General features: G+C 39.7%; 1 protein-coding gene and 1 pseudogene across 2 annotated transcripts; one reads left to right on the forward strand and one right to left on the reverse strand.

Moving 5' to 3' along the window:
• The first annotated feature begins 97 nt into the window (after positions 1 to 97).
• LOC119513547 (olfactory receptor-like protein DTMT) lies at positions 98 to 10,959 on the forward strand. 2 transcript variants are annotated; one of them, XM_037808860.1, is made up of 2 exons: positions 98 to 108; positions 10,026 to 10,959. In XM_037808860.1, the coding sequence occupies exons 1-2, from the start codon at positions 98 to 100 to the stop codon at positions 10,957 to 10,959; spliced, it is 945 nt and encodes a 314-aa protein (XP_037664788.1). The 2 variants fall into 2 exon arrangements, with proteins under 2 accessions (XP_037664788.1, XP_037664787.1); XM_037808859.1 differs by lacking the exon at positions 98 to 108 and having other exon boundaries at positions 10,015 to 10,959.
• Positions 3,424 to 6,089, reverse strand: LOC119513744 (annotated as a pseudogene).
• Positions 10,960 to 23,765: the final 12,806 nt, after the last annotated feature.

Below are 23,765 nucleotides of genomic sequence, written 5' to 3' on the forward strand. Positions count from 1 at the left end.
GCATTTTCCTCTGTTATTGTTTGAATTACTGTTTCTATGGTTTTATATTTACTGTTTGTATTTCACCTGTTGAATTAAAATATTTAAATTCTTTTAAATGTGGAAAGAGTTTTTGGAGAATAATTTTGTTTTATAAAAATGATGTATTTGTTAAAATTCAACAATCATTACAGATAAAAACATTCAATTTATTGGGAATAGATAGATAATTCTTTGACATGGATAATAATAATACATCTGAGTTAGTCCAAAGGACAGCATCAGGCTTAATGGGGAAATACCACAGGCATTCCTACTCAAGTCAGAACAAGACAAGTGCGTCCACTGTCAGTGCTAGTTTTAAACATTGTACTGGAGCTGCTCATCTATGCAATTCGTTTAATGAGCATCCACTGTATGCCAAGCACTCTTTCAAGTACCAGAGACAAAGCAGGTAACAAAGCAACAAAAATTTCTGAGTTTATTATGGAATTTATATTCTTTGACCCAGAGAACACATTAGACAAAATAGAAAAATTCAAGGTATAATAATCATTACTATTTGCAGATGATATAATTGTATATATGGAAAATCTGAGAGAATCAACCAAGAATATCATCAACATGGTAATATTATCCATGTTAAAGAAATAAAGAAACTACTGCAAAAATGAGATAATGTGATAAGGCAGTGGAACAGAAAATTTAATAAGCAGAAATCACCAGTAGATGTTATATATATGGTCCACAACCATTAGAGTATAAAATGGGTAAAGACATGATTTAAAATAGAAAAAAAATGAAGAAAAAATATCCAAGACTAATCAAGACTAAACAATAATGATGGAGAGTATATGAATGAAACTTTAAAATACTATTAAAGGATACAAAAGAAGAATTGGACAAATGGAAAGACATATCATTTTCTCGGATAGGACAACTCAATACAAAGATGTTGTTGAATTTCCTCAAATTAATTTGTAACTCAAATTAATTTGGAATTATGTAATCTCTGTGTCTCTGAATGTATATAATTAGCCAAGCTGATACTAAGGATTATATAAGATAAATGAGAATAATCAGGAATACTCCATAAAAGAAGAACAATGGAGAATCATCTTGATATTATAAAGCCTTAGACACATTAGTTACCTATTGTTGCATAACCAATCACCCCCAAATTTAGTGGCTTAAAACATTTATTATCTCTCACAGTGACAGAGGGTCAGGATGTCAGGAGTGGCTTGGTTGGGCAGCTGTGGCTTGGGGTCTCTTAGGAGAATCTACTTCTCAGGTGGCTCACTCACATGGCTGACAAGTTGGTGCTGGCTTTTGGCAGGAGGCCTCAGTTTCTTCCCATGTGAGGATCTTTATAGGGATGCTTTAATGTCATGACATGGCAGCTGATTTCCCCCAGAGTGAAGGATCTAATAGTGACTTAACCAGGTGGAAGCTATCCTTTTTATGACCTAGTCTTGGAAGTCACATAGCATTACTTCCACCCCATTCTGTTTGCTAGAAGGGAGTCACTAAGCCTGGTACACATTTATGGGGAGAGGAATAGGCGCCACCATTTGAAGGAAAGAGTGTCAAATTTCTAAATATATGAATTTTTTCTATTTAATTCTCTCTCTTCTCAAGCCTATCCGTATGAACATATCTACCCTCTGGCCTTTCCTCTCATCCTTTCTCTGCCCTCATCTTTAAATCTCTTTCTTACCAACCTATAAAGCAAGCCTCTGCAAGTCCTTGCTGGATGGGGATGATATTCTGTAGATTTAAAAGCAGAAAAGTTGGAAGAATCTCCAGGAAGATACATGAAAGGAGGAGGATATAGAGGATGATATCAAGTTCTTTTCAAGCTGTATAGTTATGCCTGCCAGGTTCAGCTGTGGCACCAGTTGGGAGACCACATCCAGAAATCTTTGTATGCTTGCCTACAAAATACAATATATGTTTTTTTAAAAATATAAGCTAAAGGTCAGTAGCTTTTAAAATTTCATGTTTATTCATATTTTTCAAAACATATTTACACATAAAAGGAAGATTTACAGTAGGAAAGATTGCCTTACATGCAACACAAATTCCAGTGAACTCACGTTGGGATCACACATGATTATGGATCTAATTCAAGCCAATTTTCTCAAGACCATTTCCCAGCCATAGTTTAGCTGCAGAAGGGATCCCAGAAGACAATGCAAGTGGAATGAATATGAAACAAACATTTTTAGCCTCCGGCAGTACTCAAAGGGCCAGAAGATATACACCAAAAAGCTTAAGACATTTAAAATGTCAAGTGCTGCAGAAATCAATATTTCTTAAGTAGAAAGCTAGTACTATTTAATACAACTTCACAATACCAAAACAAATACAAGTAAAGGGTAGGTAGTTGGGCTTCATTTGCTTTTTTTCTTTTTTTAATATCCCAAAAAAGGAAGCCACTTATTGATATCAAAAGTGCTGTGGAAAGAAAGGAGGGAAAAAACTCACAGATGAATCTGGAATTTGATTTATTTTAGCAAGTTGTATGTTTTTCCACTTAACATCTCTACATTAGCAATGATGTAACTCTCCAACTTTCCTTATAAAAAGGCAAATAGAAGTGACAACTCATGCTCCAAATATTTAAAAATATATTTAAAAATTTCATCAAGAAGATTTTATGTTTCGGTTTTTGGTAACATGGGTGACACCAGAAATCACAAATTCAATATATTCCCATACTTTCCTTCAGTCAAAAACCAAGTGGTGGAGAGAATTTGTGCTTGTTGTTAAGGGCTACAAGGCCCTGAGTCAGTGAAAAATACCTGGAAACTGATTACTGGGGCATTGTGTATCTTCAGAATCTAGTAAGATCAAAATATTTTTGGCCTATTCCCAAAGCTAAGAAGACATCTGTGTCTGTAGTTGGAGAGAAAGGGTTACTGGAGTAGTTTTAGAAATAAGATTCATTGTTACAGTTACAACTGAAGTCTCCAGGCACGAGGCTTTACAATTCAGCTAGTGCTGTACTGCCTCCTTTTGAACTTTCAGCACCTGACCAGCATCCTATTCTAGATGTTTCCCACAAATATAAAAATCTTTGCAACTATTTAGATAAAACTGGAAGGAACAAAAAAGCCAAAGCTGACCATAAAAAAAGAAAGGGGATGGGGGGGTTGGTGGATGTGGGGAAAAAAGGACAAGCAATAGATTACGTAGTTTAGGAAAGTCCAGGACTATTGTGAAAATTAAAATGACTTAGGGAAGGGGCAGTCACTAAGAAAAGTGGCTAAAGCTAACAAATGCCTAAGTTGGTTTGTTTATATTCCCTCCTCACAATGTTCATTGGGGAGGAAAAAAAAATGTAATTTCAAAAGCATCAAAACTCAAACAAATGCACACTGATCTTAGAAAAAAAGATTTTGAATTTCATGATGATACCCTCTTTTCCTATAAAATTTACTATTTTGCTTTGAAAGACTTCTTCATGGTGGATTTGCCTTTGCCAGGTAATTTTGCTTCCTTTCTCACACTGGCTGTAGACTTCTTTGAAGAGCCACCACTAGATTTCTTGATGACTGGGGGTGTGGGTTTGACTTTTTTTGGCAGGAGTTTTGGCCTTGGGAGGGGCTTTCTTGAGCAGGGGCCTAGCTTTCTTCTGCTGGGCAGTGGGCACTTTAGGTATGGGCTTGGACCCTGTCTGCTTCATGGATGCAGCCTTCCATTGGGAGTTGACTGGGATTTTCTTCTGCTGCCTTCTCTGAGGTAGTAGCTCTTCATCCTCAAAGTCGTCTTCTTCTGATGAGTTGTCTTCATCTTCATCCTCATCTTTAGAATCATCTGGCTCTTTCTTTGGGAATAGAACTCCTCGGCTGGGGTAATAAGGAAAACAGAGCTGGAAGGTGCCACTGAATCAGAGGTATGTTCCACCCACCTATTCTTTTTGCATTTCTGCAGGGTTTTCTTCCTAACAGATGCATTTGATAGTTAGAATTGGTTCCTTGGTGGTTCTCCAGGACATACTTCTTCAGAGCAGTAGTGGTGCAGGTCTTCGGCTCATTCATGGGAGCAGTGGCAGACGAGTACATATTCCATCAGGCTTCCACCAAGTACGGGTTTCTCCCCTGATTTCTTCAGCTGGAAAGTCCCTGAAGCACCTTTGACTGTTATTTGTCCTACCTGTTCTCTCTCTACAGCTCTCTGCAGAGCATTTTTCAACAACTGAGGCCTGATGTCCACCTAAGTTTAGGTTAATACTGAGACACATATTTCCTGATGAGACTGTAGGAAGCTTTTTTAAGTTCACAAAGGCGAGTAAAGGGAGGATATCCTCCAATTTTACTTGAGGGTCTGGATCCACTTCTGAGCTCCTCTTCTTTTTGTTTCTGGATTTTTGAGATGTTTGACTTGATATTTGGACCACCACAAAACTCCCAGAAGCACCTTTTCCTTTTATCTATGTGGTGACTCCTCTATTTAATTCTCTTTTCTGTGCTTGTTTAAGGAGATAGCCACTTCTCTCCAGCTCTAGAGAAGGGTACTTATAGAAGATATATTTTTTGAATAGCAACCACTGATGCACCACTTTTCTGGAAGCATGCCTTAATGGCCTCAGTTAAGATTGCATCCATCTTGGGATGTGGGGAGGAAGCCATCTATCGGTATTTGTTTCTGGGCCCTGGCTAGCTGCTGGCAGAAAGGGTAGCCCAGGAAGGTACTGCTTTTTTTTTTTTCACTTTCTTCTCCTTTTCTTTAGGCTGATCTTTCTCATCCCTTCTGTTTCCTCAGCAGACTTGTTTTCTTCCTTCTCTTCATTCTCAGATTCCCCTTTGGTTGTTCTGTCTCACTAGATGTAGCCAGTGGAGACTCGTTCTCTTGCTCTTCCACAGTGGAAACAGATTTCTCTGAACTTATGTGTGGTTCTGGCTTTTATTCCTTGCCTGCAGCAAGCTTGCTTTTGGGAGGAGTTTCCCAGGTAGAATTCACAGCTCGATGAATGGCATGATACTATCTTCTGCCTTCTCGCGTAACTTGTCCTAGTGGATCAGCTGAGCTTCTACTATAAATGGGAGTGCCTTAGGACTGACAGTTCATCTTGAGACTATCAGTCACCATTTGAAATAATTTCTAGGTCCGAGTATAGGTTACACTCTGAAGCCTCTGCTGTTAACTATAAGGATTTTTCTTAGGAACCTTTACACTCTTCCCCCTTCCTGGCGCCCGTGTCCCGCACTGTGTCTGGGCACTGCTCCTGCACTGCTTGTCGCCTCTGCCACCCCCTGCTGTTCTCCAGGCCCAGACACGGAGCTCTGCTGCGTACCGCCCCCCCCCCCCCCCACCGCAAGGTGTTTTGAACCAGCAACCGATATATGGTGCTGATTCTCCCATAGCCATCATAAGTCTGGGAATGGACTCCTCTCATTATTACACCAAATAATGCACTCACAGAAATTTTGCTTCCCATCCCCACAATTTTGGGCTCTGCTGGTTTGGAGATCATATGTTCTAGCGTAGCCTGGGTTACCCAGAAAGCAGAGCCTGGGACAAAGTCTTATTTACAAGTAGTTTATTTGAGAATGTTATAAAGAGGAATGAGGGATGGAAGAGTGTAAAATAAGAAAAAAAGGAGAACTGATATTAGGGCTGATGAAATGCATCACAGGACCATCCACTTTAGTGAAAATAGGGGAAAGCGTATATCCATCAGCTCTCATCATATGTTGTTTAAGGGTTGGATCATGCTCTATATTTTCATGTTGTGTATGTATGAGTGCTGAGCAGGTTTCACATGATATTCCATACCATGGAGTCAGAGAAACCTGAGAGCAGGACACAAGAAGAAAGTGGAACAGGCCTGAGGTGATACTATAAGGATGCATCTATATGAAGCTGGTTGAAGCTGTGCAGATTACATCACCTGTGACTGGGTAAGAGATGATGACTGAGGTAATTTGAAGTGGTACGCAAGAAGTGTCTGATATATTTCCCAAATGAGGAAATACTTCTATCAGTAATGCTTCAGTGGTTCCGTTGAATTGGAAGTTGCCTGACACCTGGCCATTTGGGTTCTTGATGTCACTGAACCACAGGCGAAAAGAAAATTTGGGGGGAGGGAGGGTGGCTGCCATACTGCCTGGTTAATTCCGCCCTGCTTAAGGAAAAATTGGGTTTCTGTAAGAAATGGGGAAAGGGAGGACCATGCCTGATATCCAGATGATTCTTTGGGTTGCCACTTGATAATTCCATATAAATAGTGAAAGTTAATGGAAGACACCAAGGATTCAGACTCCCAAGGAGTGAAGGTTGAGTGTAAGGAATCCCATCCAGTTGAAGTGATGACCAAGGGAGCATGGAATGAGTAGTGGAAGAAGGCATTATAAAGTCAACTATGGCCTTATCAAGTGCAGGATCAGGAACATCTGTGAGCACTAGGAGGCAATCTGACATATATGGAGAATGTAGGTATAATGCTGGTGGACGGGTCCCATTCAGATTTTCCCAGAGAGGTAAGGAACTAGAGGTAACTCAATGGGATAAGACCCTGAGTTTCTTTTTCTATCTTGGCTTGAGGAAGAATTGAACATAATCTGAGAGAATTTATCTTTTCTCCTATTCCTACCCTTTATTTGCATACGGTTGGGTCACAGAAAGGTGATCCTTGTTAACTGCAGGCTTCTCTCTCCCCTGGGGGAGTTGAATTTTAGTGAGAAATCATGCCACAATGGGAGCCTTTGCCAAACAAGCATATTTGCATGGTGGTACTCAGCTAAATTACCACTGATGGCTTCTTGTTACCCAGATGATAAAGCCTATACTCCTAAGATATTTTAAGACCTCTACAGTCTGGTCCCTGCTTAAATTATGGCTTCTCCAGCCATTTTCCTCTGCCTTCAAAGTTGTAGGCTTCATCCACACAGGACTATATCTATTCCCCAAATAGGCAGTCCTTAAACATCCATACATGAACTTTTCCACACCCAAACTTGCCTCAAAGAATAGTCAGGTGTGTGATCAGTCACTGATCCAGACCTCCCAGAGAATACGTCCTAAAGACATCCTGTAATTACTTTGTCTTTAATGAGTTCCTTCAGGATCTAGATTCCTCTGGGATCCATGGTCCCTTAGGCCCAGGAAAATTTTAGAATGGGAGATGTGAGAGGGATGGTTCATACACAGGTGACTATGATGTAGGCTGTTACTCTACATGCTAGTAGTAAATAAAGGGGAGCAGGATCTTGAGTCGGGGTCAGTGAGGGTCTTGAGTTACCCTGAGACACAGTGGGTAAGTTGGGTAGGAGGGTGAATGAGCTGGTCCTTTTAGAGTCCTTCCAACCTGAGGGTCTTAATTTCTTGTGTGATGCTCTGCAAGATAGTTTTTGAGGTAGTATAATCCTTCTCTTTTCTAACTGTCTGCCTTCCAAGACTTCCCCACATTCTAGAAATATTTTGATTAATATTCACCATTACAATCTCTTTGTTAATCATAGCCTTCATTAATATCACTTATTTTGCAATATGCTCTCATAAGATTGTTATCATTTCAACATAAAGACAGCTCTGTGAGGTAGGCATTTAATATGGTGGTTCTTAACCTTGAATTTATATTCAAATTACTAAGGGAGCTTTAAAAAATCTTTGCATATAAATTCTGATAAAATTTGCTGGGAGGGGCCCAGTAATCTGTAGTTTTAAAAAAGTATTATAATCCTTACTACTCAAAGTGTCCGTAGGAAGAAGGGTTGGCATCACCAGCGAGCTTTGTAAAATGTAGTGTTTTAAGCCCACACAAGACCTATTGAATCAAAATCAGCATTTAACAGGATCCTCTGGTGGTTTGTATGTAAATTAAATTTTTAGAGGCACTGACCTAGGTTATTCTTACATGCAGTCCAAGTGATTTACCTGGTAAAGAAGATGAGAGACATAGGTAATGGAGTAGCTGAAGCTCATATGTCAGTGACAGCATTCACCACAGATGAGGTCTTTCTAGTTTGTGATTCCTAATGAGACTCTTGACAAAAGAGATGTATCCCATCTGTTTTCCAGAAAAGCAAAGTTCTGAGAACTTTAATCAAATATATTTTAAGTTTCATGAAGTATGAAACCTCACTTTATGCTTTTTCCACTGCAATGTCAACACATTATGTCCAAGTGTAAAAAACTATTAATGTTGATCGGCTAAACAGCATCAGAAGGATAAAAATCCAGTGGTTGGACTCAGTTATGTTTCTTCAGGGAAGGAACTTCCCATGACCCTTAATGTTTCTACTAAGTTTTCTTAGTCAGTTCCGAGGCACACTGGGGTATGGGTATCTGGAAGAGTTGGAGCTAAGTCTCAGGGGTAGAAATTATCTTTATTTTTTCTTTTACATATTGCTAAGATTCTCTGTAAGATTTATTTTTTTCACACCTATATCACTGAATCATGTGGGTATCAGCACAAGGAACAGTGAGAGCATGAGTGTATATACTGGGTTGTCTGTTTTAGCTAAAGAGTAGTGTGGTTGAGCTAGTCTAATATTTCCATGCATCTAAAGTTAAACCCTGAAATTCTGTAATAAGGTGTCAAAAACTTTTAAGTGGTTAAAGATGAGTCCCTGTTCTGAGAGGATTTAGTAGTAGTAGTTATTTAACTTAGAGTATTTACTGTCTTTAAAATTGGAAGAATGCAATTCTCAGTCTGAAGAACAGCCAGTAAATATTGATGAAATGTTGGCTACATGCTGGGCACTGCCAGGTACTGGTGCTGCATAATCAAGAAGGCAGGCATGGCATTTCCTGCATGGAGTGTACAATCTGGTAGGCCAGAAGACTGCTATAAACAAGAACCCCACTGCATTGAGTCCTATGGGGATAAGTACAACCTAGTCTGGGGAACAAAGAATGTTTGCTTAGTAAGTGACATGTAAGATTATGCCTGAAAGATGAGTAAGGGTAAGCCAAGTGAAGAGGGAGCAGAGAGAAGGTGCTGGCAGGAGGAACAGCAAATACAAAAGGCTACAATAAGCAAAAAATTATTAATTTTAAGACCAGCATTCCTGGAGAGTGGAATGTAGTGTCATTTTAGGGCCAGATGAGGCTGTGGAGATATATAAGGGTCAGGTTGGGAATTATCTTTTATTGTCCATGAAAAGACTTAAGAACAGAGAATCCACTAGATTTAAAGCAAGAGATAAATGATCATATTTTTGTCTTAGAATGCCACAGTGTGAATGAAGGGTAAGAAGGAGAGTGAGCCTGGAAGCAAGGAGATGTCTCAGTAGTCTACGCAAGATATGGTGCCAAGGATATAGAGGCAGTTGGTGTAAGGAATGGATAATTAGAATAAGAATCAAGTGGCAGACAGAAGCTGTAGGATTTGATGATAAATTTGATGTTCCAGGTGAGAGACTGGAAGTAATAAGAGAAAACTCTCAGTTTTCTGAACTGAGCACCTGGATACCTTTTACTGAGATTTGGGAGACTGCAGGAGTGGATTGGAGGGGGCAGTGTGAGACCACGTTTCATTTCGTGATATTTGAGATTAAGATGCCTGTGATATGTCTATGGGGAGATAATCAGAAAGTGATTGGTAATACAATTCTGAAGATGACAGAGAGGTCCACTCAGATTTAGATGATAATCAGTGCCATGGGAATAGATGAGCTTTTTTAGGGATGCATATGTAGAATTCTAGTAGAGCAGTGTTTCAGAAAAAGCCCCCCAAAACCAACATATAAAGTATTGAGGAGAAGCCAATTACAGTTGTTGAGAAAGAATGTACAGATAAGTAGGAGGAAAACCAGTAGGACAGCATGAAGCTAAAGAGGCAAGCATTTTAGAGAGGGGAAAGAGTCAATATTGTTACATGATAATGAGAAGTGAAGAAAAAATTCTGAAAAGTGGCAGGATTTAGTAATATGGTATATTTCTCATTTTATGGATTTGAGGGTGACATCAAGTATTATTGCGGAACACCTAATAGACATTGTATCATAGATACATGTTTATTTATTTTGTTTAGGTTTTTAATGGACTGTAATTATTTCTTCCTGAAGGTACTAGAGACAGAGCATGACAGGAAGAAATCAAACATTTATCTCTGAGTTCCTCCTTCTGGGCCTGCCTGTTGAATCAAAGCAGCAGAACCTGTTCTATGCCATGTTCCTAGTCATGTATCTTACCACCATCCTGGGGAACCTCCTCATCATTGCCCTTATTCGACTGGACTCCCACCTCCACACACCGATGTATTTGTTTCTCAGCAATTTGTCCTTCTCTGACCTCTGCTTCTCCTCTGTGACCATGCCCAAATTGCTACAGAACATGCAGAGCCAAGTCCCATCCATTCCCTACTCAGGCTGCCTGGCCCAAATGTACTTCTTCCTGTTTTTTGCAGACCTGGAGAGCTTCCTCCTTGTGGCCATGGCCTATGACCGGTATGTGGCCATCTGTTTCCCCCTGCACTACACCACCATCTTGAGCCCCAAGCTATGCCTCCTCCTGGTGGTGCTGTCCTGGGTGCTGACCACGTTCCATGCCTTGTTGCACACCTTGCTTATGGCCCGGCTGTGGTTTTGTGCTGACAACATGATTCCCCACTTTTTCTGTGATATGTCTGCTCTGCTGAAGCTGGTCTGCTCTGACACTCGAGTTAATGAGTTGGTGATATTTATCATGGGGGGAATTATTCTCGTCATCCCATTCCTCCTCATCATCATGTCCTATGCACGAATTGTCTCTTCCATCCTCAAAGTTCCTTCTGCTAGGGGTATTCACAGGGCTTTCTCCACTTGTGGTTCCCACCTCTCCGTGGTGTCACTGTTCTATGGGACAGTAATTGGTCTTTATTTATGCCCATCAGCGAATAATTCTACTGTTAAGGAGACTGTCATGGCTATGATGTACACGGTGGTGACCCCCATGCTAAACCCCTTCATCTACAGCCTGAGGAACAGAGACATGAAGGGAGCCTTTGGAAGAGTCTTTCATAAAAGGAAAATCATCTTCTCTCTGTGATATTAACACTTGGGATTTTTAAATAATTTTATAGAATATATATACTGATATTGATAATTGGATTAGTATTCCAGACTTTTTAATCCACCACTGAATCTTTTGTAAAAGTGAAGTATTATGTAGATGTATAATAAACAGAGGAGATAAAGTGAAGCTGTTTGATTAAAATAACGAGGGTTTCTTCATGACCTGCTGGCAACATCTTCCTCTTTTCATCCCCGGTGACTCTGGAGAAGCATAGTTCTAAAACTGTTTTAAATGATGTATCTTTCTCCAGTTGCTAACCTACTAATTTTGAATATGTATTTTTTTATACCAAAACTCTGCTTTAAAAAATACTCTGTCCTCCCAGGTTGATACTGGCTAAAACCTAACATTGCAGCTCCCAGACTCCCCCTGTGAAACCAAACTTTTCACTTTTTAATACAAAATTCTGTTACCTCTTCCTGAACAAGTGTTGACACGATTCTCTCTCTTAGCTTTTATCCTCTGATTATTTTCATGTCTCCTTTGTCTCTTCTAACCTGGCCTGAACCTAAAAGATACTTTCTAACTCCTTTACCACAGTAGCTTATTTTGTGTTTGTCTTTACCTGGGAGCTAATACCCAGGGTTCCTAAAAATTATTCCCCCAGGAATGGAGAAGGAAGTTAGATGCTGGCAAACAGCCTAATGCTTTAAGGCTATCTCTCCTGTTTGGTATTTTGGAATTTTTCAACAAACTTTAACCCTATGATCTTACTCCTGTGATGATTCCACAGATGGAAAGGAAATCTTATGACTATTTTAAAAATCGAAAAATATGAAATTTGATGACTTTCCAAGGTCCTAGAGTGGGTCAGTATTGAGCCTATTGAAGGTCTCACATTATCTGATTCTGAGGTTTCTTCTCATTTTCCTCCACCTCTGGCATAAGGGGAGCAACCACTCATTTTTTGAAAATTCAGTTTTATTGAGATATATTCACATATCATACAATCTGTGGCATACAATCAACTGTTCACGTGCAATCATATAGTTATGCGTCCATCACTCCAATCTATTTTTGAACATTTTCCTTACACCAGAAAGAATCAGAATCAGAATAAGTAATAAAAGTAAAAAAAAGCACCCAAATCATCCCCCCATCACACCCTATTTTTCCCTTAGTTTTTATCCCCATTTTTCTACTCATCCATCCTTACACTGGATAAAGGGAGTGTGAGCCACAAGGCTTTCACAATCACACTCTTATCCCTTGTAAGCTACATTGTTATACAATTGTCTTCAAGAATCAAGGCTACTGGGTTGCAGTCTGATAGTTTCAGGTATTTACTTCTAACTATTCCAATACCTTAAAACCTAAAAAGGGTTATCTATATAGTGCATCAGACTGCCCACCAGAGTGATCTCTCGGCTCCATTTGGAATCTCTTAGCCATTGGCACTTTATTTTGTTTCATTTCACATCACCCTTTTCGTCCAGAAGATGTTCTCAATCCTACGATTTTGGGTCCAGATTCATCCTTGGGAGTCATATCCTGTGTTGCCAGGGACATTTACACCCCAGGGAGTCAGGTCCCATGTAGGGGGTAGGTCAGTGAGTTCACCTGCCAAGTTGGGTTAGCTAGAGAGAGAGGGCCACATCTGAGCAACAAAAAGGTACCCAGGGGGAGACTCTTAGGCCCAATTATAAGCAATTTTAGCCTCTCCTTTGCAGTAACGAGTTCCATAAGGGCAAGTGCCAAGATAGAGGGCCCAGTACACCAAACCACCAGCCCTCAATGTTTGTGAGAACATCAGCAACAATCCAGGTGAGGAAGTCCAACATCTCTGCATTTTCCGCCAGCTCCTCAAGGGGGCCCTGCATATATATTTTTATTCTCTGCCCAAATTACTTTGGGATGTGTATACAAACCTACCATATCTCACTTCGTATTCAAAGTTCCATGTAATTAGGGTGTTTGAACAAACTGTCTGAAGAAGATATATTGTTTAGAAAATATATATCCTGCACCAAATAAACATCTCTTCCCTTGGTCCCACAAGGAAATTGAAGTTTTAAAACAGTCAGTTTCGACCTTTACCCTTTGGCCTGATTTGCCCTAGTCTTAACCAGATCTGCTTCATTCGTATCTCTAATTGAAGTCCGGGCTCTTTTTAGCCTTTTTTTTTTTTTTTTTTTTTTGACAGTTGTTGTATGCACTAATACTGACATCCATATCTGCTGAGCTCTAGCTCTGAGTTTCAGGTGCCACACAGATGCCCAACATTCCAGAGACCTATAAGGCTATACAGAAAGGGATCAGCATCTCAGAGATTGGAGATAGCCATTATTATTCAGGAATAGATTTGATTGCTGTAAGAGCTTACAATCTAGGGACCATTATAATAAGCATTCCCCTGATAAGCTGTGCTCTGTGATTCAATTCTGAGTTTACACATTGTAGTTAGTCCATATTGGTGAGGCATTATAGTGTTTGCCTTTGTTTCTGGTGGAGTTCACACAAAATGCTGTCCATAGGATCCATTCACCTCATTGCGGGTCTCACAGTTTCACTCCTCCTCGCAGTTGCTCCATATTCCATTGCATGCACACACCACAGTTCACCATTCTGTTCCTCAGTCTACGTACCCTTAGGCCACCTCCACCCATTGAAAATCATGCATACTGCCTCCATAAACACCAATGTGCAAATGTCCATTCATGTCCCTGCTCTCAGATCTTCCAAGTATATGCCCCCTAATGAGGTTGCAGGACCTTATAGCACCCACATACGTAGCTTCTTGTGGAACCACTACACAGTCCTCCAGAAAGGCTATACCATTCTGCCTTCTAACCAATAGTAAATAGGTACATCCCTCTCTCCATAATTTCTCCAGCACTTTTATCCCTATTTATATTTTTTCCTATAATTTTATAGAGCTGCATTCATATACCATAAAATTATCTACAGTATATAATCAGTTGTTTTTGGTATCATCATATAGTTGTGCATTTATCATCATAGTTAGCACTTGAACATACTGATTACCACAAAAAAGTTTTTTTCTTAATGAGTAATAAAAAGATAATAAAAAGAAAAATAAAGTATCCTACAATACAATACAACAGTAGGTCAGACAGCAACACCACTACTTAGAATCCCATATCCCTCCCTTATATCCCTCCCTTATATCCCTCTCTCATACACATTTAGCTTTGGTATGTTGCCTTTGTTACATTTAATGGGAGCATATTACAATGTTAACTGTTGACCATAGACTCCAGTTTGCTTTGATTATACTTTTCCCCCCATACATTCCCCTTTTCAACACTCGGCATGGTTGACATTCATTTGTTCTCCCACATGCAAGAGCATTTTTATATTTATACATTTAGTCACAATCATTGACCGCTCCAGTTTTTGCTAAGTTAAACAGTCCCAGTCTTCATCTTCTATCTTTACCTCAGGCTTCTAGCCCATCTTTTTCAGCTTTACTCATGGACATCTTTGTTCAGTGTACTTATAATATTGGGCTATCATCACACAGTATTATGTTATCTATTTCTGGATCTATACAGTCAATCCTGCTGAACATTCTGTAGTCCTCAGCATCAAGTGCCTGATCTCTACCCTCTTTCTATCACTTGGTAGCCTGTGTTACCAGCTTTTTAACTCTCAAAGTTTTCTCATTAATGTTAGTTCATATTCGTGAAACCATACAGTATTTGTCCTTTTGTTTCTGGCTAACTCCACTCAACATAATGTCCTCAGGTTTCATCCACATTATTATATGTTCTGTGTCTTTGTTCTGTCTTACAGCCGTGTAATATACCATCATGTGTGTATACCACAGTTTGTTTATCCACTCGTCTGTTGATGGACATTTGGGCTGTTTCCATCCCTTGACTATTGTAAATCATGCCACAATAAACATTGGTTTACAAGTGTCTGTTTGTGTCTTAACTTTCAGTTCCTCTGAGTATGTACCTAGTAATGGAATAGCTGGGTTATATGGCAAATCCATACTTAGCTTCCTGAGGAACTGCTACACTGTCTTCCAGAGTGGTTGCACCATTCTATGTTCCCACCAACGGTGAAATAAGTGTGCCTCTTTCTCCACATCCTACTCAGCACTTGTAATTTTCTGTTTTTTGGATAATCACCATTCAGGTAAGTATGAGAAGATATCTCACTGTGGTTTTGATTTGCATTTCCCTAATAGCCAGTGAAGTTGAGCATTTTTTCAAATGTTTTTGAGCCATTTGTATTTCCTCTTCAGAAAAGTGTCTGTCCATGTTTTTGTCCATTTTTAAATTGGGTTGTTTGTCTTTCTGTTGTTGAGTTGTAGTATCGCTTTACATATTCAAGATATTAAACCCTTCTCGGAGATGTGATTTCCAAAGTTTGTCTCCCATTGCATAGGCTGCCTTTTTACCTTTCTGACAAAGTCCTTTGATGTAAAAGAATGTTTAATTTTGAGGCAACCCCATTTATCTATTTGTTCTATGGTTGCTTGCACTTAGGGTGTAAGGTCTAGGAATCTACCTCCTATCACAAGATCTTTAAGATATTGCCCTACATTTTCTTCTAAGAGTCTTATGGTCTTAGTGCTAATGTTAAGGTCTTTGATCCATTTCGAGTTCATTTTTGTATAAGGTGTGAGATAGGAGTCCTCTTTCATTCATTTGGAAATGGATATCCAGTTCTCCAACACCATTTATTGAAGAGGCTGCTCTGTCCTAGTTGCTTTGGCTTGACTGCCTTATCTAAGATCAAATGTCCATGGATGTGAGTCTGTTTCTGAACACTTAATTTGATTCCAATGATTGGTATATCTATCCTGATGCCAGTAACATGCTGTTTTGAGCACTGCAGCTTTGTAATATGCTTCAAAGTCAGGTAGTGGGAGACCTCCCATTTCATTCCTCTTTCTCAAGATATTTTGGGTATTCGGGGCACCTTGCCCTTCCAAATAAATTTGGTTATTGGCTTTTCTATTTCTTCCAAGTACGTTGTTAGAATTTTAATTGGTATTGCATTGAATCTATAGAATTGACATCTTAATTATATTTAGTCTTCTAATCCAGGAACACTGTATGTTCTACCATTTTTTTTTTTTTTGGTCCTGTTTGATTTCTTATAGCAGTTTCTTGTAGTTTCTGTATAGGTCTTTTGTGGCCTATGTTAAGTTTATTCCTAAATACTTGATTCTTTGGTTGCTATTGTAAATGCAATTTTTTTCTTGATTTCTTCCTCTTGTTGCATATTACTTGTATATAAGAACACTACAGATTTTTGTGTGTTGATCTTGTAGCCTGCCACTTTGCTGTATTCATTGATTAGTTCTAGTAGCTTTGCTGTAGATTTTTCTGGATTTTCTACATGTAGAATCATGTCATTTGCAAACAGTGAAAGTTTTACTTCTTCCTCTCCAATTTGGAGGCCTTTTATTTCTTTTTCTTGCCTAATCGCTCTAGCTAGAACCTCCAGTACAACACTGAATAACAATGGTGAAAGTGTGCATCCCTGTCTTGTTTCTGATCTTAGAGGAAAAGCTTTCAGTAGTACCCCACTGAGTATGATGTTAGCTGTGGGTTTTTCATATATTGCCTTTATCATATTGAGAAAGTTCCCTCTATTCCTATCCTTCGAAGTGTTTTCATCAAGAAAGGATGTTGAGTTTTGTCAAATGCCTTTTCTGCATTGATTGAGATGATCACTTGGCTCTTCTGCTTTGATTTATTGATGTGGCATATTACATTAATTGATTTTCTTGTGTTGAAACAGCCTTGCATACCTGGAATAAATCCACTGTGTTGTGGTGTGTAATTCTATTAATGTTTTGCTGGATTCGATTTATGAGTATTTTTTTGAGGATTTTTCCTCTATATTCATTAAAGAGATTGGTCTATAATTTCCTTTTGTTGTAGTATCATTGTCTGATTTTGGTATTAGGGTGATGTTGGCTTTACAGAATGAGTTTGGTAGCTTTCCATCCTCTTCAATTTTTTTGTAGATTTTCAGGAGGATTGGTGCTAATTCTTTCTTGAGTGTTTGGTAAAATTCACATGTGAAGCCATCTGGTTCTGGGCTTTTCTGTTTTGGAAGCTTTTTGGTGACTGACTCAATCTCTATGCACAATTGGTTTGTTGAGGTTATCTGTTTCTTCTCAAGTCAATGTTGGTTGTTTATGCTTTTCTAGGAAGCAGTCCATTTGGTCTAAGTTGTCTGGTTTATTAGCATATAGTTGCTCATAGTAACTTCTCATAGTCTCCTTTATTTCTTCAGGGTTGGTAGTTATGTCCCCGTTCCCATTTCTGATTCCATTTATCTGCATCCTTTCTCCCTCCCTCTCTCTCTCTCTCTCTGTCTCTCATTAGCATAGCTAGGGGTCCATCAATTTAATTGATTTTCTCAAAGAACCAACTTTTGATTTTGTTGCTTCTCTCCATTGTTTTCCTCTTCTCAATTTCATTTATTTCTGCTCTAATCTTTATTTATTTCCTTCTGTTTTCTTTGGGGTTAGTTTACTGTTCGTTATTTAGTTCCTCCAGGTGAACAGTTAATTCCTAAATTTTGCTGTCTCTTCTCTTTTAATATAGGCATTTAGGGCAATAAATTTCTCTCTCAGCACTGCCTTTGTTGCATCCCATAAATTTTGATATGTTGTGTTTTCATTGTCATTTGCCTCGAGGCATTTACTAATTTGTCTTGTAATTTTTTCCTTTACCCACTGTTTTTCTAAGGGTGTGTTGTTTAGCCTCCATATATTTGTGAATTTTACTATCTTTGCCTCTTATTTATTTCCAACTCTTTCTGTTATGACCTGAGAAAGTGTTTTGTATATCAATATGTTTAAATTTGTTGAGACTTGCTTTGTGACCCAACATGTGGTCTGTCCTAGAGAATGTTCCATGAGCCCTTGCAAAAAATGTGTATCCTGCTGTTGTGGGGTGTAGTGTTGCATAAACGCCCATCAAGTCTAATTCATTTATTGTACAATTCAACATCTCCCTTTCCTTACTGATCCTCTGTCTAGATGTTCTGTCCATTGATGAGCATGGTGTATTGAAGTCTCCCATTCTTATTGTTGAGATATCTGCTTCTCCTTTCAGTGTTCTCATAGTGTTTGCCTCATGAATTTTGGAGCACTCTGGTTTGGTGCGTAAATATTTATGATTCTTATGTTTTCTTGATGAATTGACCCTTTTATTAATATATAGTGTCCTTCTTTGTCTCTTTTTGCTTTTGAAGTCTAACTTGTCTGATATTAATATAGCTACTCCTGCTTTTTTCTGGTTGTTGTTTGCATGAAATATCTCTTTCCAACCTTTCACTTTCAGTCTATGTTTGTCCTTGTGTCTTTTTTATATCCTTCAGCTCTTTTGCTATATCTTCCTTCATTTCATCAAATTTATTTAGCATTAGTTGCCTCCACTCCTGTGTCTCAGCTGAGCTATTAGTTTGTTCCTTTGGCTGGTCCATGTTTTCGTGTTTCCTGGTATGGCTTGTTATCTTAAGTTGTCTAGGCATCTGATTTTCTTGATTAGTTTATTTTGGAGCTTGTTTTCTGTCTTTTATCTAGTGCTTTTCTTGTTGGTTGGCTTTGTTCTCTGGCCTCTGTTATTCAGTTCAACTTATTCTAGACCTCTAACTTAGGTTCTATTTAGTTGATCAGAATTTTTCCCCTCTTGTTTTTTCTGTTTCTTGCTCTGCCTCTATGTAACCTTTTTGTGAGTGGGTCTCCTCACATATGGTCGACCCTAGTCAGATTTTCCCAGTCTAGTGAGGCCCAGGTCTCATTGGGAGGGTATGGAGTTTTCCTGAGAATGAGACCCTCCTATGAGGCCTTTAGAATTGGTGCTTTTCCTCTCCTGTCCAGCAGGTGGTGCTGGCCAGCCCGCAGCTCCCTCATCAGTGTAAGGAGGTGTGGAGACTTTAGTTCTCCTGGTGACTCTGATCCTGTCAGGGGCGTGGCTGACTGAAGCCGGAATCTGAATTCCAGCCCCTGGGGTCTGAATTCCCAGGAGGAGGACTGCCAGTTGAGCTGGACCTCCCTCCACTCTCCCAATCCTCAGAACTCCTGTTGTCTCTCAGGGGCACTATTCCCTTCTCCTCTCTCCTCTTTGGGGCCTCTCCAGGTAGATTCCTTGGTCAGCCTGAGTTGCCAATTAAAGACGGGGGTGGAGGCCTTCAGTAGTGAATACGGAATTCAAAGACACTGTGGGTACTCTGTCTCCTCCAAGCCCAGCCTAGTCCCTCAACCTGGGCTTTCCGATAGAAAATAACCACATATATTACTTTTAAATTAAAAAAAAAAAAAAGTAGAAAAGAAATCAAGAAAAAGAAAAAAAGGAAAAAAAAAAAAAAAAAAAAAAAAAAGAGTCTCTTTTAAACGTCTTTCCCCAGCCTGGAAGTTTTGTCAGTGTCAGAATAGAGCATTTAAAGATATGCTTTGGGCTATTGTCTGATAATTACTCTCCAACCGCTTCAGTTCCACCCCTTCTGGGGGCTATTGAAATGCAAAAAGATAAGGGATCAGTGAGAAGCCAGAAGGGACAAAATGTAGGGGAAAAAAATGGCTTTTTTGGAGTCTGGGAATGGGTGCCCGCTTTTACGTGCCCCCACTTCTTGGAGCCCAGCCCTTCTTTAGCACCCCAGCTCCCAAAGTTAGCTGATTAATTTGTTAATTAATTCTGCAGTTGAGGCTGGGTTGAGCCTCCTTTCTTGCCCTCAGCAGATTGCTGTGTTTTGGTTTTTTTTTTCCCCCGTTCAGGGAGCCGGCAGCAAGACAGTTTGTGAGGTCTGGATGGGGAGGGGTGCCAGACCCCTGGTCCGGGGAACTTACAATGTTCGCTGCGATCTCAGCTTTTCCTCCAATTCCGAACTTGTGTCCAAAGTGTGACTGGTTACTGGAGACCCGAAAACACTGTTTCATATAGTTCTTGGGTAATTGCCAGCTGCTCTAGGGGAGAGACGAAATTCTGCTCCTCACCACTCCACCATCTTGCCCCGCCTCTCCTTCTTTGTCTCTTTTAATTGTTTTACTTTTGAAGTCTACTTTGTCTGATATTAATATAGCTACTTCCACTTTTTTTCTGGTTGTTGTTTGCTTGAAATATCTTCTTCCAACCTTTCATTTTCAGCCTATTTTGTCCTTGTGTCTAATGTGAGTTTCTTATAGACAGCATATAGTTGGATTCTGTTTTTTAATCCATTCTGCCAATCTGTCTTTTTATTGGGGAGTTTATTCCATTAACATTTAGTGTTATTACTGTAAGGGCAGTACTTTCTTCTACCATTTTGTCTTTTGGATTTTATATGTCATATCTTATTTTTTTCTCTCTCTCCTCTTACACTTCCTGATAATCTTCATTTCTACTCTCTTCTCCAGAACTCTTGTCTTTTCCTATCAGCCTGTAGCACTCCCTTTAGTATTTCTTGTAGTGTTAGTCTCTTATTCACAAGCTCTCTGAGTGTCTGTCTGTCTGAAAATATTTTAATCTCACCCTCATTTTTGAAGGACAGCTTTGCTGGATATCAAATTCTTGGTTGGCAGTTCTTCTCTTTCAGTATCTTAAATATATCATGCCATTATCTTCTCTCTTCCATGGTTTCTGCGGAGAAATCTGTACATAGTCTTATTGAGTGCCCTTGTATGTGATCAGTTGCTTTTCTTTTGCTGCTTTCAGAATTTTCTCTTTGTCTTTGACATTAGACAATCTGATCAGTAAGTGTCTTGGAGTAGGTCTGTTGGGATCTGTTCTTTCTGGAGTATGTTGTACTTCTTGAATCTGTAATTTTCAGTCTTTCATAATGGTTGGGAAATTTTCAGTCTTTCATAATGGTTGGGAAATTTTCAGTGCATATTTCTTCTGTTATTCTTTCTGCCCCTTTTCCTTTCTCTTCACCATGTGGGACACCCATAACATGTATATTCATGTGCTTCATGTTGTCACTCAGCTCCCTATGACCCTGCTTGAATTTTTCCTTTCTTTTCACCATCTGTTCTTTTGTGTGTATGAATTCAAATGTCTTGTCTTCTAATTCACTGATCTTTTTTTCTGCCTGTTCAAATATATATTGTATCCCTCCTTTGTGTTTTTCATCTCCTTCATTATGCCCTTCATTCCCATAAGTTCTGCTATTTGTTTTCTCAAGTTTACAAATTCTTCATGTTCATCCATTGTGTTCCTTATATCCTACATCTCATTTGCCATATCTTCCCTCAATTCATTGAGTTGATTTTTGAATTGATTTAGGATATTTGTTTGAACATCTTTAATTTGTCTTCCCTCAGTTCATTGAATTGATTTAGCATTAGTTGTCTCAACTCCTGTATCTTGGTTGAGCTATTACTGTGTTCCTTTGGCTGGTCCATATTTTCATGTTTCCTAGTATGGCTCGTTTCCTTAACTTGTCTAGGCACCCGTTTTTCTTGATTAGTTTATTCTGGAGCTTGTTTTCACTCTTTTACCTAGGGTTTTCTTGTTGGTTGGCTTTGTTCTCTAACCTTTGGTGTTAAGTTCAACTTATTCTAGACCTCTGTTCTAGTTTGCTAATGCTGCCAGAATGCAAAACACCAGAGATGGATTTGCTTTTATAAAAGGGGTTTATTTGGTTACACAGTTACAGTCTTAAGGCCGTAAAGTGTCCAAAGTAACACATCAGCAATTGGGTACCTTCACTGGAGAATGGCCAATGGTGTCCGGAAAACCTCTGTTAGCTGGGAAGGCACATGGCTGGCATCTGCTCCAAAGTTCTGGTTTCAAAATGGCTTTCTCCCAGGACATTCCTCTCTACGCTGCAGTTCCTCATAAATGTCACACTTAGTTGCACTTGGGGTATTTGTCCTCTCTCAGCTTCTCTGGAGCAAAAGTCTGCTTTCAGTAGCCATCTTCAAACTCTCTCTAATCTGCGGCTCTTGTGCTTTCTTCAAAGTGTCCCTCTTGGCTGTAGCTCCTCTTCAAAACATCACTCACAGCTTCACTGAGTTCCTTTTGTTTGTCAGCCCATTTATATGGCTCCACTGATCAAGGCCCACCCTGAATGGGTCGGGCCACACCTCCATGGAAATATCTAATCAGAGTCATCACCCACAGTTGGGTAGGGCACATCTCCATGGAAACACTCAAAGAATTACAATCTAATTAACAGTGATAGGTCTGCCCACACAAGATTACATCAAAGATAATGGTGTTTGGGGGGACATAATACATTCAAACTGGCACAACCTCTAACTTAGGTTTTATTTAGTTGATCAGAGTTTTTCACCTCCTGTTTTTCTGTTTCTTGACCTGCCTCTATGTAGCTTTTTTTGTGAGAGGGTCTCCTTAGATATGGTCAATCCCAGTCAGGTTTTCCCAGTCCAGAGAGGCCCAGGTCTCATGATAATATGGAATTTCCCTGAGAATGAGACCCTCCTGTGAGGCCTTTAGGTTCTGTGCTTTTCATATCCTGTCCAGTATGTGGCACTTGCCAGTGACAGCTCTCCCACCAGTGTTAGGAGGTGCAATGCCTTTAGTTCTCTGCAGACTCTGAGCCTGTTGGGGTGTGACTGACTGAAGCTGGTTTCTGAATTCCTGTCCCTCGGGGTCAGAGTTCTTTGAAGGAGGGCTGCTGATTGAGCTGGACCACACCCCCTTTCCTTGGGGGAGTTACGCTCTTTGGGGCATTGTCTCCATCACTAGTTTGATTGCTTTGTCTTTCAGATCTATTTCAGCTCTCCATTGCCTGTGTTCAGGGGCCAGTTGCAAATATTATATCTGAGGCTCTCTGCAAAGAGCTATTTAGAATAGCTATTTTAAAAAGAAAGAAGAAAAAAGAAAAAAAATAAAAACATACCTTTTTGAGGCCTTTCCCTAGTGTCAGTATGGATTATTTAAAAATCTGTACTTTAGTGTGTTGTCTCTTTCACTTGGTTAGTTACTCTCCAACTGCTTTAATTCTGCCCTTGTCAGGATGCTATTGAAGTTTAAAAAGATAAGGAATCAAAGAGTGATAAAAGAAAGGGACAAAATGTAGAAAAAAAACAGAAGCCTTTTTGGAGCCACAGAATGGGTGCCCATTTCTATGTGCCCCCTGGAGCTGGCCCTTCCCTAATACCCCAGACACCCCCAACTCCAAAAGTTAATTACTTATTTTGTTAATTAGTTCTGTAGTTGAGGCTGGGTTGAGCCTTCCTTCTAGCTCCCAGCAGATTGTTTTTTCCCCTCAGAGAGCCAGCTGTAGGTTTCTCCAACAGCTTTAACTCTACCCTTGCCAAGGGGCTATTGAAGTGTAAAAAGATAAGGCGTCAGATAGCAATAGAAGAAAAGGAACAAAATGTAGAAAAAAGAAAAAACCCAAGCCTTTTCAGAGCTGTGGAATTGGTGCCCACTTCTATGTGTCCCCCCTTCCCAGAGCTTAGCCCTTCTCTGACATCCAGGACACCTCCAACTCCAAAAGTTAATTAAATAATTTGTTAATTAATTCTGCATTTCAGATTGGGTTGCCCCTTCCTTCTTGCTCTGCATATTGTTTTTTTTCCCTCCAGGGAGCCAGCTGTGAGACAGTCTGTGGGGTCTGGTTGGGGAGGGGCATCAAACCCGTGGTCAGGGGAACGTACAAGTTTTGCTGCGACCTCAGCTGTTCCACCCACTCCAGGCTAGTCTCTGGGGGAGAGTCTTAGGCACAATTATAAGTAGGCTTAGCCTCTCTTTTGCAGAAACTGGCTTCATAAGGGCTAGCCCCAAGATCGAGGGCTTGGCTTACTGCAAGAATATAAGGAATTCCCTAGGTGGATAAATTTAATATTTCCACATTTTTCTCCAGTCCCTCAAGGGGGCTTTTCAAATACCTTT

This window comes from Choloepus didactylus, chromosome 18 (assembly GCF_015220235.1).
Source record: "Choloepus didactylus isolate mChoDid1 chromosome 18, mChoDid1.pri, whole genome shotgun sequence".
In the NCBI taxonomy this organism is placed as follows: Eukaryota; Metazoa; Chordata; class Mammalia; order Pilosa; family Megalonychidae; genus Choloepus; species Choloepus didactylus.